The 20,558-nt window shown below is 40.8% G+C and overlaps 1 protein-coding gene across 2 annotated transcripts in view; it reads left to right on the top strand.

The window, feature by feature from the left end:
- The window catches only part of BMERB1 (bMERB domain containing 1), a 76,209-nt gene extending 62,878 nt beyond the window's left edge, over nt 1–13,331 (top strand). Inside the window, exons 4-6 of one of the 2 annotated variants that reach the window (XM_075105215.1) lie at nt 2,660–2,774; nt 4,400–4,482; nt 9,867–13,331. In XM_075105215.1, coding sequence (XP_074961316.1) covers nt 2,660–2,774; nt 4,400–4,482; nt 9,867–9,979 — 311 coding nt within the window. In that variant the 3' untranslated portion in view covers nt 9,980–13,331. The remainder of the gene's footprint in view (nt 1–2,659; nt 2,775–4,399; nt 4,483–9,866) is intronic. The other variant, XM_075105217.1, reaches the window with a different exon arrangement.
- The last annotated feature ends 7,227 nt before the right edge of the window (nt 13,332–20,558 follow it).

Genomic DNA, 20,558 nt, shown 5'->3' with positions numbered 1-20,558 from the left:
CCAATTCATTGTAACACCTGTAGTTAAATCTACCTTCTAGAATAAAGTTAAATGGGTTTCTGAAAAAAGCAAGGGGCAAAAGCCTGCTTGGTGTTTTGCCTTAATTCTCTGCAGATTCACTGCTCTAAGAAGGGATGGGGTTGTGGGCAGTTCTGTAGTCCTTAACTCCAAACTCCAGCTGAAATCAATGAGGAATTTTGCTTCACCACAGCTTTACCATTCTAGATCATCTACAACAGCCTTACTCTGTTCAAGAAAAAAGGTAGACAGATCCTGCAAAACACTCAGCAAATGCAGTGGGCCATTTACACTAGATATTAATGCATGGCCTCTAGCACCCTTCAGAAATTATGTGCTGCTGCCTAACTAAGGACAAGTTTTGCCTCTCCTTTGGTTACACTCCTTTCTCCCCTCCCCACCCCGTTTTATTGTGCACCTTTAAAGGACAACTTTCTGCCCAGAAAGGAGAGAGAAGGTACTCATGAAATAGAAAATGAGTCTACTCTGAGGCCCCATGTTCTTAGTTGTGTAAGGACTTTTCCACTTTTTTTGCACCCAACAAAAGTGGGTTCATAATCTTTCTTACTTTTTCTGTCTTTATACTTCTTAGTTTCTTATACGTCACATTTTTAATTTCTAGTAACACTGTTGGTATGTTATTGGTTTAAATGGTATTGGAAAGGATTATGAATCCTAGGAAATATTTATGAATGATTCCCCTTGCCTTGCCTCTCCTAGTCTGCAGCTTTCTTACACATACTTTTAACTTGCAGCATTTTTTTGTAATCTTTTAGAAACTATTTTCCAGTCATAAAATCTTAAGCAGAGATCCACAGACAGCAGTTTCTCCTTAGCACTTTGCAAATCTCAGCAAACTTAAGAATTAAGTATGTGCAGTTCCAGCAGCACCACCTTTTGGCAGGCTCGCAACAAGCGTACTTTTGTTGTAAGGAAGACAAAAGAAGCCGCTGGCATTCACATAGAATTAATTGCTGACACAACATGCGCCTAACCTAGAAAAACACTTTCAGAAATGGGTTCATTCATAACATTTATCACAATTTTCCTGTTAGTATACAGATTTGTACAGAGACCTGCTCGTTGTTTTCAGTAGACAGTTTATCCAATTTCAGTAGACCTAGGATCAGACCACAATTCAGGATGCATATATTTGGCAGGCAATTTCCTGAAGGATATCATGGGAGAGCACATCTCAGTCTGGGAAGAGATAGATTGAAAGAAGCTACCTTCTGTAGTGAGAGGAGGAGATCCCTTTCTCCATAGACATAAGAGGCAAAGCAAGAAAAAGCAGTGATTTTTAAGCATTCGCCTTTTTTCTCTGCTTCAAATTCAGCATTAATCACAGGAATTTCCAACAGGTAACAATGCAGAGATTTTGAAATCTTCATAGCAGCCAATAACTACCTTCCTTTATAATTTCTAAAAGGTAAAACAGAGAAAATACATCCCAGACAATGCAGCCTTATGTTATATTACAAATTATTTCCTCTGCTGCTGGCAGACCATAATTCAAAATTCTCTTAAGAGTATGACTTTGAGATTGGGACCTAAAGAATTTCAGTGTCTTGAACATATATTCAAGATGCTTTTATCTCACTCAGGATGCAGTAAGCATCCTGAAGCCCACGATCCAAAATGAAGCTGTATTAAACAATTACTTTCAAATGTCTGATTTATTTAGCTGTTTAAAATATCTTATAAGGTCAATCAGCACACATAGCTCAGATGCAGAATGCAGGCAGCTTGCCCTTCTTCCCACAACTCTTCACTTAATTTTATGTACTTAACTTTATGGTTCTCTAAGTACAGTTTTACTGCTCAGAACCAAAGTTCTTGATTTAATGCAAAGCATCTTCTCAGCTAATAAAAATTTTCAGCTTCTTGAGGAAATGCGTGGGCTGGTATTGGCCTCTGGATTTCTTATGCCTGCTCCTGTTGCTAGGTTTGAAGATTTGTGTCTTAGATACATTTGCTTTATAACCTTAAACAGGTCTGTAATCCCTAACATTCATGAGTTTTACTTTGTGACAGGCACATCTTTCATGTCACAGAAATAATGTATAGACAACCTAGTCATTACAGACTGGCTAATTAACAAGGACATATATTACTCAGATATTTGAAGCACAGGGAAAACACTTTCATTTACTTTTCCACATTGTACAATTGATGCTATTTGTGTGGATTACCTGGCATTACCAGGGTAGAAAAAAGTGTTGTAGTCAACAGTCAAAGCTGTCGTGAAATACAGAAAAATGGTTCCTTTTGGTGTGTGGTCTCATTTCCGCCAAGGTCAAAGGGAGCTTGTACCATGGATTTTAATGAAGCATCCTGGACTGTTTTCTTACCAAAGCTCTTAAAAAAGTAATTCTAAGCAGTGTCTTGCAGAGTAATTTAATATTAAAAGTAAGCTTGGCAAGCCCCACAGAGTCTCCAGACCATTAAGCTGATCAGATAGAACAGCAGCAAGTTGAAGAGAAAAGAGGCAGTGACCAGAACTTTGCTAGGGTTTTGGTGACTCAGGTCTGAAGAACCATTGACTGCAATCAGCAATTGATTCTTAGACATCTGGAATGTCCACCCCCCACCCCACTCCCTAGAATCCAAAGTAATAGTCTCTTTTCTCTATTTGGACCAGAAAAAGAAAAAACAAAGATGGAGAAACAAAGAGAGGATGAACTGATTCAGAAGATCCATAGACTGGTACAGAAAAGAGATTTTCTTGTAGATGATGCGGAGGTGGAAAGATTACGGTAAGAACTATGAGCAACTGAATTTATTTGTGAGATTTCACAAGTCTAATACTACACTGGATTGAATAACAAAATTTACTATCAGCATTAATGGGAGAGAATTGCTCCTTTAAAACAACTTACGAAGTTAAAAGCCTCCTCCCAGTTCCATAGGAAAAATATTAAAACTAGATTACTTCACATTTGTGGCTCTTTATGCCATTAATAATTCAGTCATCTCATGACTACAGCGGGGTTTGGTCTCTTACTTTCCTACCAGAAAGTGTCTGCACATTTACCATTAAAAAGAGAAGGATTTTTGCTGCTACCAGAATATCCTCTTGGCATGAGAAGTAGACATGAAATGGAATTCTACAATGGGTGTATTTGTAGACATGCAAAATAATTGTTTTTTTAATTAACATAATCATATTTTATTATTGCTATTTTTACCCTGACATAGCAAAAAAAGAAGTGAAGAGGCAGTCACTAACACAGGTCTACCTAACTTAAAGCATAAACGAGTTCAGAGTGGTTTCATCTCAGTATCTTAGCCCAAAGTTGCTGAGAAACCTGTGGTCTTCCTTAAAAGTTCATTTCCAGCTGTTGCACCAAGATCCCAACACTCTGCAAATAGTCAGAGTTTTGCTATTACATCCCCTGCCTCTTTCAACAGTAAAGATGCAAGGCTCATCAATCCATTTATCCTAAATGACAATATCTCTTCCAACACATTTAAATTCTAAGCAAGTAAAGGACAGGAGAGGAGAAAGCTTGCCAGAGTCGTGCAGCTGATCAAAGTGAGCTGGCCAAAGTCAGCAGCTGACAAGAAGCCTGAGCTAGTAATGTAATCCAGAACTCTCAACTGCTAGTTTGATGTGCAAATTGCAAAAACCTCAGCAGCAGCCCAATACAGAAGCCTAATTGTAGGCTACTGAAAACGTACTGCTATGCACTATGCAGATGAGAATACATTAGTGTCAATTCACACTTGCAGTAAAACCTGAGGCTTCTCTTTAAACCTCCTGACAATAAAATCTGCTTTTCCATTAAACTGAGATGTTCAATCAGTGCACTCGTTAATGTTTAAGTAACAAAATAGCAACAAAACTAACATGGAAATATTAATAGATGCAATCAAGGTTAGCAACACAATTTTTTAATTTTGGGCCTAATGGTGTCATCTTCAGGCAAAGAGAAATATACTTCATTTTGGTAAACACTAATGGCAAAAGACCATAAGATCCAGTCTTTTGTCCAAGTGGGCCTTTAAAAAGAAGCAGTACAATCACAGCAATATGTATCCTCTGCTTTACTTTGTAGAGAAGACAGTGTGAAGTGCTTGTGCAGCCAGCTTAAAATAGGTGATATATTATGGTTTAAATCTGATTAGCAAATATCCAACACTATCAGAGACAAGTAAAGAACCCTGGGGAAAATTCTGTCTCTGAATTCTATAAGTTCGTTACTGTTTTCATTTAGGCAAATATTTTGCTCTTTAGTAAGCAGCACAATTAAGTGTTTCTGAACAGCACAAAGTGAATTCTTTGCTAGTGATTTGATCCTAGCTACTCTAGCTATTACTGTCCCATTTACAGTTAAAAACATTGTTATTTCTGTAACAGATTGATTTTCTTTTTTTCCAGAGAGAAAGAAGAAGACAAAGAGATGGCGGAATTCCTTCGCACCAAGTTAAAACCCTTAGACAAAGCAACACAATCTCCTATCAGTGAGTCCCTAAACATTAAGAAAAACAAGAACAATAGAAAAAGCTCTAAAGACAACTGGATAAAAGAGCATTTTCAAAGACCATGCTTGGCCAGCCTCTTCCAAATGCTAAATTAATCTAGCTAGATCACCCTGAAACAAAATACTGTGTCAACAATTACTGGCAACTTAAAATTCAGATACCAAATTACGCCTTAAAACTGCATCCAAGTCATCTATGGCCACTTTAAAATTGCTTTATATGTTTTAAATATGCCATAACATGCTTTTGTAAGCAACTAGATTTATTTTTGTCAAGCATTTTCCCATCTGGTTCTGCAAAAAAATAACTGAAAAACACTTCTTAAGATACATGCTAGGATATCTGAAACAAAGTTTGCCCGTTTTACTGCAGGCAAGATGAAACTAGAGTAAAGGCTGCAAACTTTCCCAGCTGCCCTAAACGTCTTACATCTTACTAGCCTAAATATGCTTTTTGATCACCTCAACCCAAATCACTTATGGACAGAACTGCAAAAACACTAATTTCTCAGAAACTAAGCAGACTACATGATCCCTTGGAAGCTTTTAGCTGCAACTTTCAAACAAAACAGTCACAGCATGAGCTCTGAAAGATAACAGATTGATTTTGACCTGTCTCAAACTGAGCTCTTAAGTGGGGAGATAGTCATGTGAAAGTCATGCCCTTATTCGAAAGTGAATTTGGTCTACCAGCTGAAGAGATTTGTATCCAAACACACTGCCATTTTACACAGATCAAGATCTTGCTAAAGAGTTTCTAGAGGGATGTAGACTGTCTGTGAAATTCCAGTACAAGGTTGATAGAGACATTTTAAGATGCCTCACTAATTATTTATACCCTTTTAGGCACAGGGAGCATGACTCATCTCCCTTGTTAGTTTATTTCATGTCATTGCATTTAAAAGCAGTGTTAGAGGTCATAAAATCATAGAATGTCCTGAGCTGGAAGGGACCTGCAAGGATCATCATTTCCAACTCCTGTCCCTGCACAGGAAAACCCCAAAATTCACACCATATGTCTGAGGGCATTGTCCAAGTGCTTCTTGAATATTGACAGGCTTGGCACCTGTTCCAGTGCTCCACCACCCTCTGGGTGAAGAACCTTTTCCTAATATCCAACCTAAACCTCCCCTGGCACGTCTTCTTGCCCTTCCCTCAGGTCCTATCATTGGTCACCAGAGAGAAGAGATCAGCACCTGCCCCCCCTCCTCCCCTTGTGAGGAAGCTGCAGACCATGATGAGGTCTGCCCTCAGTCTCCTCTTCTCCAGGCTTAACAAACCAAGGGACTTTAGCCGGTCCTCACACAGCTTCCCCTATAAACCCTTCACCAAGTTCACGGCCCTCCTCTGGACACTCTCTAGGGGCTGGGTATCCTTAATGTACTGTGGCACCCAGAACTACACACAGTGCTCAAGGTGAGGCTCCACCAGTGCAGAGTAGGGTGGGACGATCACTGCTCTCGACTGGCTGCAATGCAGTGCTTGGTGCACCTCAGGACACTCCTGGCCAGGCTGCCAGGGCACACTGCTGGCTCATGTTCAGCTTGCCATCAACCAGATCCCCCAGGTCTCTCTCTGCAGAGCTGCTTTCCAGCCTCTCGTTCCCCAGTCTGTATGTACATCCAGGGCTGCCGTGCCCCAGGTGCAAAAATCTGGTACTTGTTAAACTTGATACAGTCAGTGATTTCCCAGCTCTCCAGTCTGTCCAGATCCCTCTCTGCCCTCGAGAGTGTCAACAGCTCCTCCCAGTTTTGTGTCATTGGCAAACCTAATTAGTATTCCTTCCAGTCCTGCATCCAAGTCATTTATGAAGACATTAAAGAGTACTGGCCCTAAGATGGATCCCTGCAGAACTGTGCTAGTGACTGGCCACTAGCCCAGTGTAACCCCATTTACTATAACCCTTTGAGTCCAACCCATCAGCCAATTGCTCACCCACTGCATTATGTGTTTATCCAGCTATATGCTGGACACTTTGTCCAGGAGAATACTGTGAGAGACAGTAGTGAAAGCTTTACAGAAATCCAGAAAGATTACATTGACTGGCTTCCCTTGGTCAACTAGGCAGGTGATCTTGTCATAGAAAGAAATTAAGTTTGTTAAGCAGGACTTTCCCTTCATGAACGCATACTGGCTAGGACCAACAACTGCATTGTCTTTCAGGTGTTTTTCAATAACTCCCAGAATAATCTTCTCCATAATATTTCCAGGCATAGAAGTGAGACTGACAAGCATGTAGTTACTGGGGTCATCCCTGTTGCCCTTGTTGAAAATTGGGACAATGTTTGCCAGCTTCCAATCAACTGGGACCTATCTAGATTCCCAAGAGCATTGAAAAATCATTGAGAGGTCTTGCCATGACATAGCCAGCTCTTTAAGTACCCTCAGATGAATCTTATCAGGCCCATTGGACTTACAGGGATCCAGTTGGAGCAGCAAGTCCTACACAAGTTCAGGGTTGATAGGGAGTTCATCATTCACAGTTACAGCTCTCTAGCTTAGGGCTCTGGGGGTCCCAATCTGAGGTGAAGAAAGCATTAAATCTCTGCTGTGTCTATATCCCTGTTTGTGAGGCGACTGTGCTCATCAAGTAGCAGCCGCATGTTATTTTTCGCCTGCCTTTTTCCATTAACATGTTTTTAAAAAGCCCTTTTTATTGGCCCGTACAGTGAGGGACAGCTTCAACTCTAATTGAGCTTTGGCTGCACAAATTTCCTCCCTACAGTAGTGAACAGCATCTCTGCAGTCCTCCCGTGTCACCTGATCTTATTTCCACTGGCCATATACTTTTTTCCCCCCACCTTGTTTCTAGAAGATCCCTGCTTAGCCAAGCCAGCCTTCTGCCTCACCTGCTGGACTTCCTACACTTTGTAATTGCCTGCTTCTGTGCTCTTAGGAGATGGTACTTTAAAAGTGACCAGCACTGATGGACCCCACCACCTTCAAAAGCTTTTCCCCAGGGCAAAGTAGTTCCCCTGAGCAACCTGAAGTCCGCTCTCATATCCAGACTTGAGGTCACACTGGCAGTTTTCTCCTGTCACCATAGATTTTAAAGTTGACTGTGTCATGGTCACTGTGGCCAAGGCATCCACCAATCACCACTTCACCCACAAGACCCTCTCTGTTCATAAGCAACAAATAGAGGAAGGCACCTTTCCTGGTCAGGTCCCTTAGTACCTGTACCAAGAAATTGTCATGCAGATGGTTTAGGAACCTTCTGGATCTGTTCGTACCAGCTGTGTGGTATTCCCAGTTGACATCTGGCAAGTTGAAGTCCCCCATAAGGAGAAGGGAAGATGACTTAAAGGCATTCTTAGTTCCTTAAAGAGTAACTCAGTGTCATCATCCTGGCTGGGTATCCTGTAGTAGACTCCCACAACAACATCCGCTTTGTCCCTTAATCCTTACCCAGAGGCTCTCAACTGTGCCATCACCAACTGCAAGCTCTGTGATTTCCAGTTCTTCCACTACATACAGTGCCACCCCCCATCCCTCCTGAAGAGCCTGTAACCATCCATCATGGCACACCAGTCACAGGACTTGTCCCACCAGTTCTCACTCATGCCAGTGATGTCATATCTCTGGGACTGGGCCAAGACTTCCAGCTCCTCTTGCTTGTTCCTCATGCTGCACGCATTTTTGTAGGAACATTAAGTGTGGTTCATTTTGCCCACTGCCACATGGAGCAGTCTGAAGAGTCTCCCTAGCACGCAGTTCCTCGAACTTTGGTGTGCTGTCCCGTTGCTCATCACCGACTGACCTGGTATTATCCCTTTCCCCTTTCCAATCTAGTTTAAAGCCCTATCAATCAGCACTGCTAGCTCCTGAGCAAAAACCCTTTTCCCCTGAGAAAGGTGCATCCCATCAGATGTCAGGAGACCTGATGATGAATAGACCATCCCATGATCAAAACAAGTTCCACTGATGATACCAGCCTCAGAGCCATGTGTTGATCAGCTGAGTCTCCCTGTTCCATTCAATATTCTTCCCTGATACTGAAAGGATCAAAGAAAATATACTTGAGTACCTGATCCTTCAACAAACCACCCCAAGGCTCTAAGATCCCTTTTGGTTGTCTTTGAACTTCTCTTTGCCACCAATTCTATGCCAATGTGAAGAACCAATAGTGGGTAATAGTCCAGTCAGCATATCAGACCCTCCATTCCCCTCAGAAAGGAGTCACCTATGAGTGGTTGTGATGCAGGGGTGGGCTGCCTAGACTTCCCCTCCATCCCAGAAGGACCTTCATCCACATCATCAGCTGTCTGCCTTTCCAATTCCAGGGCCTCATACCTATTGTGTATGGGCACCTGGGAAGGTGAAGTAGGCTGAGAATGGATTCGCCTGCCACCCTGAGCAGTAACCTGCTTCCATTCTCCCCATCTCCTGGGTCTTCTCATTCCACCTGGTGGTGAAGGGGTAGGGGGCCCTTTGTCTCTTGTCATGGCTAGCTGGTGCCTCTGTCTCAGGGATGGTAGAATACCATTCCACCAGTCAGTCTCCTCTGACTCCCTGATATGCCTCAGCCTGGAGACCTCCTCCCAACACTCTGTCACCAGGCTGAGCAGCACCTTCACTTGGTCACATCTCACACAGGTGAGCTCACTGCTGCCATCAGATACTGACCTGAAACTCAGGCACACACCTGGACAGCTGCATGTTCCCTTGAAAGCTCTGTTTGGGTGGCTGCATCAGTTTGGGCAGCTGGAAGGGCCACAAGGGACCCAGAGAGCATAGCTTTTTGCCAGGTAGATACCATGGGTCCTGCTGTTCTCAGCTCCTTGCAAGTGGGTTGCAGCCTCCATTTGAAGTGGCAGGGCCATTTCTGCACATCCTGCCTGTGCAAACTGCCACACCACCAGATAAAAAGATTCTTCTCACCCTGAAAAAAATAAAACCTGCCTTTATCTTGTTCTCCTAATTATGACATCCAAGTTGATGAGAGAAACTCTAGCAATATTTTTGTTCTTCAGCTCCTTAACTGTGTTTAAGCCCCAACAACTAAGTTGGCTTTCTGTGGAAGCACCTGTTACTTGACCCTATGGCTTTGAACAGGGACACCTGGATTGAAGAAGATGCAAGAAGTTAGCCCTCCCACTGAGATGCCTGGATTCTTTAGTCTCTCTTAACTCCCTCCCCTGAAGAGATAAGACTTCCCAAGCAGTTTGAATTCACATACCAGCTTGATTACTACTGAAGTGTTACCATGATTGTTCAAACAAGAGTTAAAAAAAATTGGGGGAGGGGGGGCGGTGGGAAACTACACAACACAGCAGGAAAGTCTTACATTCTTTAAGTCAGAAGCAGGAATAAATAGTTTGACCAGTTCTTGGTTTTAACAGTGTCCTCTTTTGAACACTACAGGCAGACCAGCAGAAAAGAAGGCAGAACCTCCTCCAAGCAAGCCCACCATTGCCAAAGCAGGATTGGCTCTTATTAAAGATTGTTGTGGGGCCACACAATGCAACATCATGTAGCTCTGGGCTCTCTACCATGTTTGTCTTTTCAAATGTTTCAATGAATGGAACTGTAGGGTGAGGGGAACTAACATCATCCTGCTAACAGAATCAAGAGCAACTGGTACAATAGTAATACATGGAATGTACAATGACAGGTTCTTCACTGTTGCATGGATCACTCAACACGCATGCCTAAACACAAAAGACATCTATATAGTGGCTGTCCAGTGACCAGAAAAGATCTGTAGTAGAGTCAACAAAAACACCGCAGTGATAAAAGTGAATGAAAAGAGGGTATATTTCATCCAGTAAGGCGTAAAACAGCAGTTTTAATAGGCCATCACTTTAAGATTTTGTTGTACACTTTCCCCCTTGACAAGCAGCACTTAACTGCTGAAATATCCCATTTTGGCTACTTTTCAGAACAAAAGCCACAAGTAGCAATGCTGTATATAGTGCAACTGATAGATGAAGCAACTTTAGGATAACTCATGTTGCATACAAAATACTTATCAAACTAGTGTGATGTTCAGTTACTTTGCTGTGGAGTTTCACTTCCAATTCTTCCTAAAGAATAAGGAAGAGTGATAAGGATGCTGCAAGCAGAGAGATATTTTTATATGCCATATGGTTTCTGAATTATTCAAATCAAATGAATATTGCTTGCACCAGGGAAAATACATCTCTGGTAAAGCTTTAGCAAGCACAGCTACAGTCATCTGCAAATGGATGATGTAGTCCAAAGCTGTATCATCTTTCTTTTAGGCCTCCACCTCACATGGAGTCAAAGAAATATTCATCCAGAGTTTTGTTCACTATTAGAAGTTACATGCAGTATGAGATTATATATCACTGGTAGGTTGCTGGGAGGAGAGTGGAAGACAAAAAAAACTTAATATTTAAACAACGCATAAAACTACTATTAATTGCATATTTCATGACCATAAGAATAGACACTAGCCTAGCTAGAAAGACACTAGCCACCCAAGACAAACTGACCACAAGACAAATATACAAATACAGTAGTAGATATTTGTGGTAGGAAGATCACATTCATACAGAATTGGTTTAAAATTAAGGGAAATACAGAAAGACTTACCTGTGTTTCACCAATAAATGTGTTTCTGGTCTCTATGCAGATTAAGCCTTGTGGAATCTAATATCTTTATATTAGCTGTCAGTAGCTGGTTTGTCTGTGTGATGGTATTCCATATAAATGTACTGTGATAGATATAAATAGTAAAATAAATGTACCTGGATCTAATGTGAAAATCTCAGGCTTAGAAGTAACAGGCAGATAGCAAAAAGTTCCTAAAAATAAAAGTTTTTCAAGAGGAACTTCCATTTTGTGAAGCCAGCTGAGTGAACTGTGCACTTATATACAAAGGGACCACAGTTATAGGAAAGAAGAAAAAAATTAAACAGCAGTTACCGCAAGAGGATAGAGAGTAATATTTTTTAGATAAAGTATCTTATTAAGGTTTAAGGAGATAGACACCATCTAAAGTAACTCAGACTATTCTTGTACAAATAAAACCTAATCCCTAGCATCAGTCTGATTTGATAAAGAACATTTGCATTTCCAGAATAATTTGTTTCAGTACTGTAGCCTTACTAGTGACATAGGTTCTTTGTCTCAAAGTTTCTTAAGGTTTAAGGGTCAAGGAGGAAAAAACCACAAAAGATTTCCACTAAGACATGAAGCACTTTAATTACTTTGACCAAAGACACAGGAAAGAGGACAAAACATACCCAAAGGCTGAAAGTCATATATAGTTACTGCATCCTTGTTGATACATACAACACTAACAGCCCCAGAGTTCGATGTGGTATCTCCTGCATCTGGTATGGGTTGGTATAGCACCTGTGTACATTAACAGAGTTACAGGGAAAACTGCTTTTAAGGGAGAATGCACGCTGGAGGCAAAGAAATACCCACTGGCCTCTGTAAAGTTCAACAGCCCCTTGAATTTGCTGGTACCCAATTAAGACATCAGGAATTATCAGCATCTTAAAACATGGGGCAGCTGTTCAGTGCCATTAACAAAGGCAAATGGAAGTTAAAAAAACCTGTAGTGAAGCACCAAACTTAAGGCCTTAGGAGGATGAACTGTTACAATCAAGTATCATGAAATGCTGGTAAGTAAAGTGTCCTAAAGAAGGATTTCACAGTTTTTGTAAGGCAAGAGCTGACTTACGCACATCAGCATTTAAACCAGGCTGTGCCCACGATCAGGGTAATTCCTGCATGCTGCACAGAATCTATAGTCCCTTAGGAAGAAAAGCAAAATCAGTAGAATGTAGGTTTGTAAGAAAAGATGTCATTAACAGGAAATGAAGATAAACATTTCTGGGGTGCAACACTCATGACTAGGCTACAGAGCCCCCTCCTTAAATTAAAATGAATAGTAGCAAGTATGAATATGTAATATTCATATACAGTTAGCACTGGTAGCCAGTGCCCCGAAGGGACTTGAACTATACCGGTATTAGTGAGAGCAAATTTCATTTTCAGAAGTTCTAGCTTGACTCAGCTCAAATGTTTTCTTTGTGTGGATTTGTTGTTTTTAAGTACAAAATGCCTCAGTTTTGTTTTTGTTTGGGTGGGTTTGAACAGCTTGCCTGCAGTGCAGCAGAAGTTCCTTTAGAAGGGGGTCAGTGATGCTGCTCAGCAATAAAGTCCTACATTTTTTAGACTCTGAGGTCAGATTCTCAACTGTGTTCAACACTGGCTTACGCTTGTCCATCTAGAACACAGCAGAGATCTAATGGCTTACTTCAAACATAACGGTTGCAATTAAACAAACTGAACTTAGGAAGAAATTAAGTGTGTAAAAATGTTGGTCCTTTTTTTTTTTAAAAATCAGACGAAACTACTGAGTGTTCCCAGGTACAATGAGGGGATTTAACTTCCACGATCCTATGAACACAGCACATTATGCAATCCCTGTATGTAAAAATCAGCAGCAAGTATCAGACAAGTATCTTTAGGCGACTACATGGTAACTGGCATAATTTCAGAGCTGATTTTCAGTTTTTGTCTGCAAAGAGGGACATCAGTTGACAGAAGCACCTAAAATCTCTTCTGGAAATCCTGGCTGTTTATCACTTCAGAAAGAAAGCAAGGCATAAGAAAAAGAAGAAAATTTAAAGTGGATTTGACACACTATTTCCTCTATGAACTGGTAAACATGGCTATATTCAGGAAAGATCTTGGTCTACTCAGAAGGACAGAAGTGCTGAAGCACTGTTTTTACTCATCACCAATTCTACCAGCAAATGGTTCCCTTGTACCTTCCCCTAGGCCTACTGAACTCTTCAAAGTTAAACGTGTTTCTAAATAAACTAAGCTGCTGTGTTATACTACGCATATGAGCCTTCCTGTTACTGAAGGAAATAAGTGGTTGGGGAGAAGAGTGGGATGCACTTAGATGCGCTGCTATACCTTTCAAAAAGAATAGGATTATTATTCTGCAAGTAAGGAATAATTTGGTAAGTAGTGATGCTACTGAAATAGAAGTAAAGGATCTCACTGAAAAAGCATGCAGTTTCTCTAACGACACTCCACAAAAAAAACACCAAAAAAGCCAATCTCGTAATGCTCTTAGGTGACTTTGAAACCTCACTGCAGCCCAGAGCACTGCACAGATTAGAAGACAGTTCGCAGGCCTACGTTAAGATAAAGGTCTCCACATATTAGAGTACCAAAACATTTCCAAGCCAGAAGGGCTTAACGGCAATTAAAGAAAAGCCATCACTGTCTGGTCTGCTCAGAGTGATTTTACAGATGCTACCTGAAGCATAGGGCTCTGGAGATCTCAGGGACCAGAGACAACATGACCAGATACAGGGAATGAGATGGAATCAAGTGCATCCAGGGGTGGATCTCAGGTTGCTGCTTTACTCTTATTGCCCCAACCTTCCTCCTGGGGGAAACAAATGCAACAAAAAAATTTGTGTGAAAAGTTTTGGTGTTGAGAGTTAACTAAAGAATATCTTAGAGCAACTGCATTATATCATCTGAAGAAGGTGTGGAAGACAAGTTTCTCTCCTCCCCCATCTCCCAGAATAAAATAATTCAGCTCAGAATAACCCTGCAGCCAACTGAGGAATCCTAAATCAAAGATCAGCAATATACAGGAGAGACTGCCTCATCCAGACTTCTCTGCCTAATTGTACCCTGGTGACAAGTTACCCATGTCTTGTTAACTAAGACACAGTTAAGAGTTAAAGTACTTTTGTAAGTACATCCCCTCCACCATCCAGAACAAATAGTTCTTTACCTGAAACACAATATTAAGTTGCATTTGACCGCAGGCTGAAATGTGGGGCTGCAAGAGGTAACTAGGGCATGCTTTCACCTTTGTGGCTGGTGACCGTAGGTTCATGTCTGAGTCAGGCTTTGTCACACTTTGTCCTCCTACACCAGGATAAGAGCATGACTTTATTTGCAACTAAGCAGATGGTTAAGAAGAGCAGTTTTCACAATATTCTGTTCAGCCTGAACTCAAACCATGCCACTTGGAACTAAAACATTTACAGCAGACCGAAATCCATTATGAGTTTGAGTTTATTCCGAGTGTGAGTTTATTCTACACAAGATGTACACAATACACATATTCTACCCATACCCTCACACATACTCCCTGCCTCCAAAGCAGTTAAAATCTTTACTGGCATTTCAGAGGCAGCTCTTGAAAAGTAAGAGTTTGACTACCAGCTCCAAAACAGAAGATCTCTCACACTGTTTACAGTTAAGACTGAAAATTTTAACTGAGAATGAATAAAGAACCTGCAACTTAGACTCACTGGTAAACAGTTATCACAGAAAATGTTTCTTATCATGAAGGACAATATTTATCTTATTAGGAATTTGAAGGAGTTGAGTTCAGATTTGTTTTAATAAACACAACATTTCTTACAGTAGAAAGACAACCACAAACTCTTTACAGACAGCAACCCAGGAGAATCTGTATTCTGCAGTACAGAGTCTGCCGAAATGTGCAAATAAACAAGTTGCTCTGTGTTGTTTGCTCCTACCTAAAACAGAAAACTTGGTGCTCTAACATATACACTAATGTAAACATTTGAAAATCAAGTACCAGCAGGTCACCACCAAATTCCCCATTTCAAGGGCAGGCTGAAGAAAAGTAAAACAGTTTTTCTTCCATTTTGACCTTTAGGAAAAGGCAGCTCCCTTTCTTATTCCAGACCCAGCGTGTATTCCCAAGCAACTCAAAGTCCAAGCCACTCTTCCAGAGTTACTTAAATGAACGCAGTCCTACTCTGCCCCAGCATAAATGCTACTGTTGTTACCAAAGTGCATCTTGTTCCACATAATCCCATCAATCCTGCAAAGAGCCAGCCAAGCAGGCTGCTCTGGAACAGGATCATATAAAAAGATTACTTTAAGGTCCAAAACTTACTCTTCCCTTCATGTGGGTCCAACGCTTCACATAAGATCTTAAGAACACCTTAGTATCTAGACCTGGATCCAGACAGCCTAGACAACACTTACAGTCTCAGAGGTGAATAAGGAAGGGTCTAACAGTAGCATTTCCCTTATATTTATGCTTGGATCCTTTACAACGTCGCTAGTTTCTCAACTAGAGGCAGTTTTCTGCAGTAATACTTTGAGGTTGAACCAAATGTGATAAGACACCAAAAGATGTTTAAACTGAGAGCAAAAGAGTAAACCTACCAGCTACAGAAATCAGTGAATTATAATAGGCTGGACATTGTAAATAGACTTTCAAACCTACTTTGACATGCTTTAGACAGACTTACTCCAGTAACACAGCTAAACAGAGAACTTCCAATTTAGGATTTTCAAGTTACAAGAACAGCGAGCTCATGCACTGCAAGGAGCTACAAATGATAGCAGCATTGTGTCTAGCTATTTCTGACTTCACTTAAAAACATCAGCAATTCCACTGACTGGAGGTATGCGCTTGGTTTTCCTAACAAAGAAATCTTAAGAGTTCCACTGAAAGGGCCTTTCAAGCCAACTACATGATCAGATTTGAAACACAGACAAAAGGTTTTTTATGACAGTACTAGTATTGAAGCTTTTGTGAGCACACCTGTATCCCGTTACTACTTGACTGTGTACTTTCAGGCCAGAAAATTCCCCCAATGACCTAGCTTGTTTCACTGGGCAAACCTGCTTTTAATAGAACACCATAAATGCAAGAACTCCTTAGCTACTTGACAGCATAGACAACTGTTACTATAATCTTATCTTCTGTAACTAGCACAAAACAAACTTAACTGAACAAGTCTTACAGCCCTCAATCAAATTATATTGAGCAAATGCATGTCTACAGAGAAATTATATCCAGGGCACAAGATTATCCAGTGAACTGCAACTACCACAAGCACTGTTGAACACACTCCTCCTGAAGCATGACACAGTGGTGCCCTTATTACCAAAATCAAAGAGACAAACCACAAGAAAGCAGATCAATCTTTACCCCAGTTTACAACTACTTATTTTAAAATTGTTATCAACTGCATGAAAGATTCAACTCACTCTTGGGGGGTCATGAATGAGACTGCAGATTTGAAGTTATAATCATCCACTTGTTTCTTAGGCAAGTTCACGCTCCTAGGCAGTGAGCACCCACACAAGTGGGTTCTTCCCTGCAGGCAAAAAAAAAATTCTTTCCTGCAAACACCTTCCCTTTTAGGATCTGAGGTAGCATCTTGAGTAAGACCATGATCTCAATAAGCAGCTCATTGTGTTCCAATAGCATCTGTACCATGACCATACCCAACTGCAACCAGATTCTACAGTTAGGTATGATGTATCACAAGGTTTTAGCAGGAGATTTACCTTTAAGAGATCAATTACGTATCTGAAGAAAGTTAAGAAGTAGAACTACATGTCCTTAGAAAGCAATGGCAGAATCCAGAGTCAAACCGAGGGCGAGTGCTCTTGGCAACAATGTGGTCACCACTGCAGCCCCCTCAGCATCACTGAGAAGTGCCTCAATGCAGAGACAGTAATGGAACTCACCTTGCATTCCTGGTGTCCTTCACCATACCATCAAAACAGGCATTGCGCCCTGGACACCAGGAAGCTGATATGGCAGTTGCCATCAGGATTTCAGAGCTGGAACATGTGAGAACTCACCCATGCCCACAGAGGTCACTGCAGCACAGGGAGCTTCAGCACTAGAGACAAGGCCTGGTCACTGAGGTGTTCCATGTTGCTCCTGGCCTATTTGGTAAAGCTGCATGTAACAGAACTGCAGGGTCTGTGGCAGAGCTAATGAAGTAATTGCTGCCTTGAACATCCCATTCTGTGTCTTGGGCTTCTACCAAAAATTGCCTCAGGTAAATTGCAGAGTAGTTTAAGAAAGCTCAAGCCCAGCAGAGATGATTGCAGCTAGTTCCAAGTTTCTTGGAACCAGTTACCTCATCCCATCTACACTGACAAAGTTGTTTGCCGTATTTCTTTCTTACCAGTAGACTTAATCACACAAAATTGGTTTTCTGGCAGAATGCCATTTTTATTACTTTTGAATCCAATACCTGAAAGGCTGACTTGAGACTTGTGTCCACAGCATGACATATAATAGTGCTTTGACAGCCACGTATCATTTTGCCTGCTGGAATGCCTGAGGCTTCATCACATCCCGTACCCCAGCATCACTGAATAAGGCTGTAGGCAAGTCAGCACAGCACTATTTTATGTGCCATAAACTAAGTATTATAGCTTCTGGCAGTAACACAGATTCCAAATCTCAAGGTGAAATGAATAAATATAAACTCAAAATAAGTCTGTAACAGCTAATGTTTCTTACCCTCTTTCTTCCTGAATTACTACAAACTTATTTCTGGCACAAAGTCACAGCTCACAAATTGCTTTGCTTTTGAGCTGAAAAAACCTGCTCCTCAGCCGCCTCAGACAGGCATATGAGGTGGGATTACAATCACTCCAAAACCCTGTTTGACAGTCCTAATGTAAAAGCCTTCAAAATATTTCCTTCAAGATTTATCTGGTGCCAAGCTCAACAGATTATAGGGGTAGTTTCCAAAGGGATCACCTGTATCCTTACGAGCAATAGGAACACTCCAGTTTCCACCATTTGTCTTGGGACTGACAACAGTCCCTCGTAACACAAAACACAGAGTTAAGCACCAAAGGTATAAGCCAGATGCTTTTATGCCCTGCTATACCTACACAGGCCATCTGTAAAAGCAGGAAGATCATCTTGGTGCAGGAACACCTTACTCAACTTTTCAGGTGGCAAACTATCTGAGTGAGGGCAAGGAATTCCTGTATCTGTCATCTTAGTAAGGCACTGTTACTCTTCCTGCAGCTATTACCTATGCTTCGGATAAAGTCCAGGACTTCTTGAAAGTCCTGCAAGATATGGATCCTTCAAGATACTAACCACAAGCTTTTAGAGACAGCACTTTCAGGGAGTTGCCCTATTCCTCCCCTAATCCATTTATGTTTATTTCATCCAAGCTCTCTCTTCTCCAAGAGCATCCTGGAAGTTTCCACATACTTTTCATACTCTACCCTCACATTCCCCTCCCACACCTTTAAAAAATACACCAGAATATATGAAAGTGATCTCTCGTTACAAGACTATCATGTGAACTGTTCCTCTCTACACATTTGATTGTTTTTCTCTGAATTCCCTTCTCATATTGTTTTTTCCTACTCTTCAGGTAAAATTCAATTACTTACCTGCAGTCTGGAAAGGGGCTTAGGTCTCACTGCATAATAGCCATACTATCCTCTTTATCCCAACTCTGCTGGCAAGAAGCTCCAGTCATCATTTAAGAATCCTGTCTTAATAGCTCGAGCTTAAATTCGAGATTATAGCCAAACTGCTTAAATGCTTCGGGAAAAAAATGCAGTGCTGTCAGTGGCAATTAGCCAAAAGAAGAAAAACTAAACAACCTTTCTTAGATAGCCGTTCTAGATACAAGGCATCTAAGGATTAGAGACAGGGCTAGTAGAGCATCTAAAAAGGCCTTAGAACGGATCTATCTTAAGGAAGCCTTTCTTACTGTACAGAAAACGCTCAGAAATAATACCCTGAAGTCGCATCTCCAATTTCTTGTAAAACAGCATTCTCTATTTATATCAATCTGCTTCCTGTAGCATACGTATAGCACTACAAACCATTACTAGACACTTTTTTCTAAGTGTCTCCATCAATGTAACATCAAACAAAAACAGCCCACACAAGAAAAATACTATGGTAAGAGTAACACATGCTGGAAGAGCAGAGACATGGTATCTCATCCTCTGAACAAATACTAAACTGTAGGAAAACACCTGAAAGATACCTGAAGATCTCAATTGTTCTATAGTATACATTCACTCTAAGACATCACACTACACATTAATAAAATGCTGGCTTTGAAGTACATCAGCATCTGACTTTCTATGGCCACATAAGACTGAACAGGTAAAGTCAAGTTTTGAATGAGAAATCACTTAAAGCCAAGGTTTTCAAACTCTAGTTTTCAAAGGCACAAAAGAGACTAAATATTTAAATCGCAAAAAGGTTAACTGCAAAGACACTTAACACATTTCAAGTGTCAGAGGCAAGAAATTAAGGGACAAGATTAAAAGGAAGGGTTATTCCCACAGACTGATAAGCAGGCTTCACTGATAACACTATTTCCAGTTGCTGACATTTCTGTAAAAGGCTAAGCAAAGTAAAGCAAGGCCATGATTTTTTTATCCAAGCTGTCAGTTTTTCTCTCCATACCGAAGTCCTGAAGCTGTCTAGAATACAGAAAGCAACCTGTTTGTCCTTTGTGGCCGAAGCTGAAGTCCTCGGCCTATTCTACAGAAAGATTGCTTGCCTTATACTCTTTCACACCTAAAAGCCTTGCTTTGTCCAAAGGAAAAGCCTTGTCAGCTCCTCTGTTCAGAAACTTCAAAAGGTTAAGAAACAGACTTATGTTCTGTTCTCTTCCACAGGCACTCTTCCCCTCAGCATTATTCCATATTACACCTTAAATACCAACTAAGTCAGTCGCTTCCTTAATGCCCTTCTCTGGCATTATGCCCAGGCCTCTCCTTGCGTGGTTTTTGGTTTGGGTTTTTTTAAGTTACAGTTAATAGAAATAGGAGTTAAACCACAGTTCACCATGCAATTACACCCTGTCCTGTTACGTTATAGTAGACAAAACAAGCCATATTAACTTCAGAAAAAAAAAACCCATCAAGTTGTTTCCATCATGACTTTTAAAAACATTTTACTAAGTTAAACAGATAGCTTAATATAAAAATGAGAATAAAAGCGGGAATGTTTGCAGCATGATAACAAAAGAAAAATTAAAATCAAGCTCACCTTTTTGAATGCATTCACACACCAGGTGGTATGAGGGATTTTACTCATGCATACTTAAAACATTCACAACTACTGAAAGAACAAAATTAGAGTGGTGCTTTTACAGTTTGTGGTGTTGATTAAGATGCTATAGAATGTTTTTGTAAATTGCCTGCCCTTCTTTTTAAAGAATTATATTTATTACACTATTTATGGAGCGTTTTCTGCTAAACAAATTTTTTTAAGGTAGTTACTTGAAAATTGTTTGCTGATCAAGCAACTACTTTGCA

Source organism: Phalacrocorax aristotelis, chromosome 10, assembly GCF_949628215.1.
Source record: "Phalacrocorax aristotelis chromosome 10, bGulAri2.1, whole genome shotgun sequence".
NCBI classification, from domain to species: Eukaryota; Metazoa; Chordata; class Aves; order Suliformes; family Phalacrocoracidae; genus Phalacrocorax; species Phalacrocorax aristotelis.
This window is presented reverse-complemented; position numbering and strand designations above follow the sequence as displayed.